Source organism: Nicotiana tomentosiformis, chromosome 10, assembly GCF_000390325.3.
Source record: "Nicotiana tomentosiformis chromosome 10, ASM39032v3, whole genome shotgun sequence".
NCBI classification, from domain to species: domain Eukaryota; kingdom Viridiplantae; phylum Streptophyta; class Magnoliopsida; order Solanales; family Solanaceae; genus Nicotiana; species Nicotiana tomentosiformis.
In genome coordinates, this window is record NC_090821.1 from 68,357,338 (window position 1) to 68,365,837 (window position 8,500).

Consider the following 8,500-nt stretch of genomic DNA (forward strand, 5'->3'; position numbering starts at 1 on the left):
TTATGGCACTTTAAGTAGTCCGAAATTAATATTTTTAGTCACCTATTATTTTTATAATTTAATAAAAACGTTTTTTTTTTTTAAGTTGCATGTTCACAAGGGTTGAGTTTGTTGATTCTAATGGACACCTAAAGGGTTTATAAATACCCTTTGCCTCTCCAAAACAAAAACACAACACAAAAAGCAACAGATTTCCGTCTTTTCTTACTGTTATCTACAACTCATAGAGCTTGTTCTAAGTGGAAATTCAAGTTAATTGTCGGTACTCGAATTTAATAGGCTTTGTAGAATCCTGGTGGCATAATCGTTGCAGCAACGAAAGTGGGATGCTTAAATTCCTTAAGGACAATGACTATACTATCAAGGACGGATTATTTCGTCCCCATATTCTGCAAAAAAAAATTCTACCATGGAGTCTTAAAAATACTGAAGGGGAACTTTGGCGTAACTAGTAAAGTTGTTGCCATGTGACGAGGAGGTCACGGGTTCAAGCAGTGGAAACAGACTCTTGCAGAAATGCAGGATAAGACCGCATATAATATTTTTTGTGGTCTGACCCTTCCCTAGACCCCGCGCATAACGGGAGATTAGTGCACCGGATATCTTTGGAGTCTTAAAGAAATCTTAACACAACCGATGTGTGGCAGGTTCTCTAAAAACCTACAGAATGCGCTGACAATTTTTTTGAGTGTATCCTCTTGCACTGGTAATCCTGTTTTACAGATCTCAAACTACTTCATTTGCTAAGCATATGTATCAGAAAAGTTCATGATCAGACTTATTATTGTACCATCATTAAGCTAACAGAATGACAGGTAAAGTAAAATGTTATATAGATCCAATAGTGCTCTCTGTGTTTAAGCAGAGTATCATATTTATCAACTTTAGATATCATCAAATATCCAAAACAGATAACAGATTGAAGCTATGAGAGATTGTACCACAGCCTAAACAAGAAAACATGAAATAGCGGAAAATCGTAGTATGCATGATCGCTGAAATCATTAGAGAACTGCGATTAAAAGAGGTTACTCTGTCAATTTGACAAAAGTGAAAATTGAAGGCAGTAAAGACAGCCGTGAAAGCTGAAGTTTGACACAAAAACAAGGAAAGAATAGAATAGGACATAGCTTCAAGCTAAACCAAGAAGATTCGTGCTCAAATAGAACGTTACTATGTAAATAGAAAACTTGCTCATTCGAAGATTACTAGGTAGTGAAAATGGCTAGCTTGACTATAGGCCTGTTGCTCAAGAAAATCACCAACTTAGGACAGAACTACCTAAAAAATCAGGACTTAACTGAAATGTCACTTCTTCCAATTGATGCGCACCCCCTTCACTTTACAAAATTCACGTCTCATTTACCCCAAACAAGGCCATCAAAGTACCCCTTTTCAATGAAAATGCACTTCTTCAAAGTAAATATGCTTGATTGGTAGGCCAACATTTTGCTCCTTCGTAGTTCATTTTATTCACACAAGTGCATAATGAAATGAATAGAAGAAATGCAGCTTCGGAACTTTGCAATGCAAGTAATTCAGGAGTGTTAAAATGGACGACATATGCTTATATAGGCAGAATTGTTCTTCCAGAATACAAAAGCATCCACAAAACAGTAAAAGTTGCCGGGTTTTAAACTAAACTATACCAGAAACTATAAGCAAAACATCATATCCCGAAGAACGTAAGACAAAACAAATACTAAACTATCTCAGTCTTCTTCGGATAAACATTTGAGACTTGAAAGCTGTCCCCCACGATAGTCTTGAGTGAGAAAAAACTTGGAATGTATCTAGTCGCTGCAGAGCCATTACCATAAACGTTGACCTTCCTAAACTTCTTCTCTTTTGGGTTGTAAGATACTAGCTGTGCGGCATATTCGCTTTGCATCAAAATTTCTCCATCTTTCCAAATTATGATTGGTATGAAATTACTCCGAGGGATACCAGGCAGAATAGAATCCATCAAAATGCGATCTTTAATCCAAGATTCAGCTATTCCATACTCTTTCATCTACCATATATCAACATGTGTCATATAACTATTATCAGACAAACACAAACAATTCCCCAATTCTACTAGCCTCAAGCAAAAGGATGGAGTCTCCAAATCAACTGGAACTGGCACGGGCTTCACCTCTTCTGTCGCAATATTGAAGGAGTAAATGCTGGCACTTTTCTTAGTACGTTCATCATCTAGCCAATGAAGAGCACCATTCACATTAGCACTAAGACGAAACGATCCACATAGAGGGTACGGAGCTTTGCCCGCATTTCTCCATTTCTCATCAACTCCAAGAGTATAAACCTCCAATTCAGATACTTTAGGACGACTCCTAACTACTGATCTCAATACTTTATACTGCCTAGAGCCTTCACTAAAGCAGAATGCATAAGCAACATGACGAACTCTTTTCTCATATTTGGGCAATCTAACCTTGAAATACTCACCCAAAAGAGGATTGCTAATGTAAATCGAATGATTTTCATCATACTTATCACCATCCAACATACAAATAAACCAATTACACGAACCAATTTTTTCTAGCGCTGGTTCATACAAACCACCAATGTTCGGTTTTGGTGGAGGGAGGTGAAACTTAGGACTCAACATAACATGCCTATTTCGGGGGAGAGAGTAATAATCATAACCCGCTTTGAGTTCAAGAATTGAAGCTTTAAGGCAATTAACCGAAAACAAAATGCAAGGAAAATAAGTGATCTTGTTTGATACATGCTAACAAATAAAGGGTCAGAAGTTATAAGATTATACCAACGTTTGCAAACGCTCTTAGCGTGGAAAATGGGTTTGATTGGCAATCTTGAGAGAATTTCCACCATAATCGCCGTTGGTAGGTCCATAATTGTGACTTCATAAGCTCTTCTTCTTTTGCAATCACAATCAGACTTGACAAATACATATTTTTTAACGATCTTTTGTTTTTCATTCTTGAAATTTCTTAGCATTGGGTTTGAAACAGTGATAGGGACATCAAAAAGCTTGGTCACATTGGCTTCCATTTTTTCTCTTGCTTTTAGTGAAGAAGTCGCTAATTTTAAGGGCTTTGGCTGTGGGTAATTTTGGCGCGAAAAATGACTGGAAATGGCGGGAGTAATAAACAAAGATTTTCCATATTAATATTTTGGGATAATAGTACTTCCCTCCTTCAATTAGTGGTAAATTCTGATTTGGGTCCTTAGTGATATATGACTAAGCACATTTAACCTTTAATTAATAAATATATATGTTATTGATCGCTTTATATAGGAACACATAGTAATATATTTGGACTATTTTTAGAAGTAGCCATCAAATATGAACAGAACAAGTTTAATATAACATATATGTAAATAAACTCACGTTTGGTCATAGATTTTGACTTCAATTTTTCAAAAAAATAAATAAATATTGTTCGTTTATGAAATATGATCATGTTCAGTGGCGGAGCCACATGCATCCAAGGATATCAACTGACACTCATTCGTTAGAAAATTACAATGTTTAACTCGGTAATTTTTTTAAAAATATGTATATATACTATATAATGACACTCCTTGAATTCTTGGTGAGTTTATTTTTTTATATTTTGACTTCTCTTAACAAAAATCTTGACTCTGCCACTAATCATGTTTTGGGAAAAAAAAATCAAAAATTTCCAAGTTTCCGAAAACTGGTTTAGGACAGTTTTTGGGTGAAATTTTTTCTCCCTCTCACACCACTTCAAAATTTATTCAAATAAAATGCATGTACAAATATAACTTTATCTCACAAGGTAGGGGTAAGGTATGCGTACACACTACCCTCCCATACCCCACGGGGTGAGATAATACTGAGTATGTTATTGTTGTTGTACAAATACAACTTTAACTTTCAAAATTATTTTTCAACACAGCTTCAAAAAAAAAATCAATCAAATATGTCCAAACGCTAGCTAAATGTTTGAACAATAAATAATTATGGTAAATTTGTGAATATCCACAAGCAAAGGGATGAAAAGTCCACATTTCAACTAATTAAATATATTTAGTCAAATATCAAACGGACTAAACTCGAACTTTATCAAGGGTTATTTTAGTAGAAATTGCGTAGTATAGTCACTTTTTAAAGTGGTATTTACTTTTTAGCCAATATTTTTAATGTTGAGCAAAAATAGCCACTATTCTATTTAAATTGATACAAAAAATCTTTTTTACTCTTTCTTCATGAGTGATGTGTAGATATTAAGGACATGGTGTCCTTAACTTCATGAGTGATGTGCAAAATATTAAGGACATTATGTCCTTAACATGTACATTGCACACATTAAGTTAAGGGTACCATGTCTTTAACATTTACAATGCACATATGAAGTTAAGGACATGATGTGTTAAAGCTTAACAACAGAAGTTGCAAATACATATTAATGATATTATGTCCTTAACATTTACAGTGCACACGTGAAGTTAAGGACACCATGTCCTTAATATTTACACTGCACGTATGAAGTTAAGGACATCGTGTCCTTAATATTTACATTGCACATATGAAGTTAAAGGACATGATGTCCTAAAGTTTAATAACAGAAGTTGCAAATACAAGTTAATGATATTATGTCCTTAACATTTACACAGCACATATGAAGTTAAGGACACCGTGTCCTTAATATTTACACATCACTCATGAAGTTAAGGACACTATGTCCTTAACATTTACATTGCACACATGAAGTTAAGGACACCATGTCCTTAACATTTACACTGCACATATGAAGTCAAAGACACTATGTCTTTAACATTTACATTGCACACATGAAGTTAAGGACACTATGTCCTTAACATTTACACTATATATATGAAGTTAAGGATATGATGACCTAAAGTTTAACAACAGAAGTTGCAAATACAAGTTAATGATATTATGTCCTTAACATTTACATTACACACATGAAATTAAGGACACCATATCCTTAACATTTATAGTGCACATATGAAGTTAATGACACGATGTCCTAAAGTTTATCAGCAGAAGGTGCAAATATATGACACTTTGTCCTTAATATTTACACATCACTCATAAAGTTAAGGATACTATGTCCGTAACATTTACAATGAACACATGAAGTTAAGGACACCACGTCCTTAACACTTACACTGTACATAGGAAGTTAGGACATGATGTCACAAAGTTTAACAACAAGAGGTGCAAATACAAGTTAAGGACATTATGTCTTTAACATTTACATTACACACATGAAGTTAAGGACACCATGCCATTAATATTTACACTATACATATGAAGATAAGGATATGATGTCCTAAAGTTTAACAACAGGAGTTGCAAATACAAGTTAATGATATTATGTCCTTAACATTTACATTGCACACGTGAAGTTAAGGACACCATGTCCTTAACATTTACACTACACATATGAAGTTAAGGACATGATGTCCTAAAGTTTAGCAGCAGAAGATGCAAATACAGGACACTTTGTCCTAAATATTTACACAACATTCATGAAGTTAAGGACACCATGTCCTTAATATTTACACAACACCTATGTCTAGCACAAGGGTATTTTTGTCCGCGCGGGTAAAAAATTATTAAGCACTGGCTAAAGAGTAAACACATTTAAAATAATGACTAAAAAGTAAAGACATATTTAATCAGTGGCTATCTGTGCACTTCCCCCGTTATTTTACGTGTCAAAATGAAAGTATCAGACAAGTTTGGGGCGTTTATGTATTTGGCCACTTTCCGTTGTTGTCTATTAAAAATTTCGATCAATTAACCTAAATAGTCGCTTACCAAATTGATTGATTAAAAATAGTGAATGAATATATAATATATATATAATTCAAGTATAAAATAATATAATTATGTATAATAAATATATAGTTTATGTATATCGACTATACTAACGAAAGCAAATAATAAATCCAGCCTACTATTTGCGTAATGATACCTAAAATTTAATAGTGAGAAGCAGCTGGGTTAGGGGAAAAAGCCGCTGGGGCTGGTGAACCCGGTCGGGCAAGAAGTGATACCAGTTGCTGAAATTAAACCGGACAAAACCCTAACGAGACATATAAACACCCCCACATTACAAAAACCCAAATTCCCTCCCATTTGCCCCAAGAAAGTGTGAAGTTGTCTCATTCTTCATTTCCAACACACACACACACAGTGACTGACACCCATATAGCAAAAAACCTTTCAAACAGCAGAGAATTAGGTGTGTTATAAATTCAATGGATCAAGATCAACAATGGCTTATCAACTGTTTAAATGCAACTCTTGACCCAAATCAACAAGTCCGTTCTTTTGCTGAAACTTCTCTTCAACAAGCCACCCTTCAACCTGGTAATTTATCTTTTTTTATTTAACCCCTTCAATTTTACTTTAACTGATTTTAATGTATAATCGATCACAATTTAGTTGGCGTCAGCTATATGATTTTTTTATATTGCTAAAGAGTTAGTGGGATTGGTCGATTTTTGTGTTTGAGTTGCTTGGAAGTTGTGCTTAAAGGTCTGTAATTTATGTAAAGTTTGGATTTTTTTTACCCCCTTCAATTTACTGTAACGGTTATTAATAGAAATTATCACAAGTTAGTTGGCATCAGCTATATGAATTCTTTATATGTTATGTTTATTTGATAAATCGATGTGTGGGGTGCATGCATGCTACTACATTAGCGGGGCATTGTTAGTTTTTGTGTTTGAGTTGCTTGGAAGATGCTTAAGGGTCTCTTATTTATGTGAAGTTTTGATCTTGGAGTAGTTTAAGAGAATGATCACAAAATTTGTTGGGGTCAGCTATATGAATTCTTTAAATTTGTTCTGTTGTGTTTTATTTCAATAAATAGATGTGTTGGGTGCAGCCATGCTAAAAACTTAGCAGGGGTGATTAATTTTTGAGTTTGTGTTGCTTGGAAGATGCTTAAATGTCTCATATGTATGGAAAGTTTTGATTGTGGAGTAGTTTCTGTGAGTTTCTATTTGGAAGTTTTTGGAGAATGTGTCAGTTGGGATGGTGTTAAAGTACAAATTCTTGACTTCAAGTTTAAAAACATACTGGAGGGCAAGGTTTTGGTCTAATGGTAAGAGTGTAATACGTGATGTGTGGATAGGGGACACATCATGGGTTTGAACTGTGTCGCAAACAAAAGCCTGGTATTTAAGCAGAGAAGACTAGAAGGGCAGACCCATTATACACCAACTTTCGAACCATGCGTTACTGGACCTCGGAGGTTTCTTGGTTATCAAAACAGAAAAAGAGTTTAGAAGCTAACTGTTCATGTCAAAGATTTGAGGTACCCTTTTGTGTTTGAGTTGCTACGGAGATGCTTATAGGGCTTTATTCTCTTAAAAAGTTTTGATTTTGCATAATGTGCTGTTTGAATAGTGTTGAAGTGTGAAATACTAAGTTCAAGTAGAAATTAACTGCTGTTCAAAATTAAACCTTGTCTTAGAGATCCTAAAAGGTGAAACTGAAGTCAGAGATGGCTACTTTTGCTATTCGATTGAGTCCGCTTATTGGGTGATTTTGAGATTGGTTAACGATATTTCAATGTCCAGACAGTTGAAATGCACTTGGAAAATCTTTCATGAATTTTCCTTTCTGTCTGAATCTGGAGCAGTACAAGAAGCATACTTTCCCACCTTACAGCAATTTAGTTTGTAACTGAAAATGATACATCAGAGGGATGACACTTTTTGCTTCATGTTAAAGATATGAACTGCGGAATGTAAGTACTTACCGGGAGCCGGCGTCTGGTGCCGGAATGAAGAGGTGCTACCAGTGTTTGAAGGAGAGAAGCTGCTGTGTAGTGTATTTTGAAAGGAGGGGTTCGTGTATGCAGTGTTGGAGATATATTTGGTCTAGGGAGATATACTCCTAATGTTAGTTTGAATGTGATTGACCAATTTAGTGTTAGAGGGCATGGTGCTACTCTCTTTATACAGATTTCTTTATTATCCCCTACTTTCTTTGGTCTAGGGAGATCTCTTTATACAGATTTGTTGGATAATGGAGGTCACAAAGATGGAACTACTTATAGATTTAGGCTCCATGGGCCCCTCGTTTTATAAAGATTTTCTTTCAAAAATTCCTCTGTTATAATTTTTAAAATTAATGCATGTCAAGGTTTGGACATTTGCAATATTACAGTATTTTGCTACTTGCAGACTGTCAAGATACATAGTGGATATGGACATTTAACATGACATATATGGCTTTTGTCGGAATTTAGAAACTTGAAGAAAGATAGGAGCAGTTATAAGTTTCAAATCCCAAGACTGAAATTCAGAGTTTTTTAAAGAAAGAGCAAAAAGAATGTGTTGATGTGCTGGTTATTGCATTGTGAGGAACTTGGTCAAATATCTTGTTTGTACATTATTAATACGTTTTAGTCAAATCTGGCCATTGTTTTATAGTAACCTAGTAACTTTTAATATTATTTTTCTCTTTACAACTTGGACGAGTGAACTTATCTTTCTTGATAGCATATTTTCCAAGTGA

General features: G+C 34.7%; 1 protein-coding gene across 1 annotated transcript; it reads right to left on the reverse strand.

Annotated features, from left to right (window-relative positions):
• Window positions 1-1,702: 1,702 nt before the first annotated feature.
• Window positions 1,703-3,021, reverse strand: LOC104096709 (F-box protein At3g07870-like). Its single transcript, XM_070187079.1, has 3 exons — window positions 2,788-3,021; window positions 2,138-2,737; window positions 1,703-2,014 (listed from the first exon to the last, which is right to left on the reverse strand). The coding sequence occupies exons 1-3, from the start codon at window positions 3,019-3,021 to the stop codon at window positions 1,703-1,705; spliced, it is 1,146 nt and encodes a 381-aa protein (XP_070043180.1).
• Between the last annotated feature and the right edge of the window lie 5,479 nt (window positions 3,022-8,500).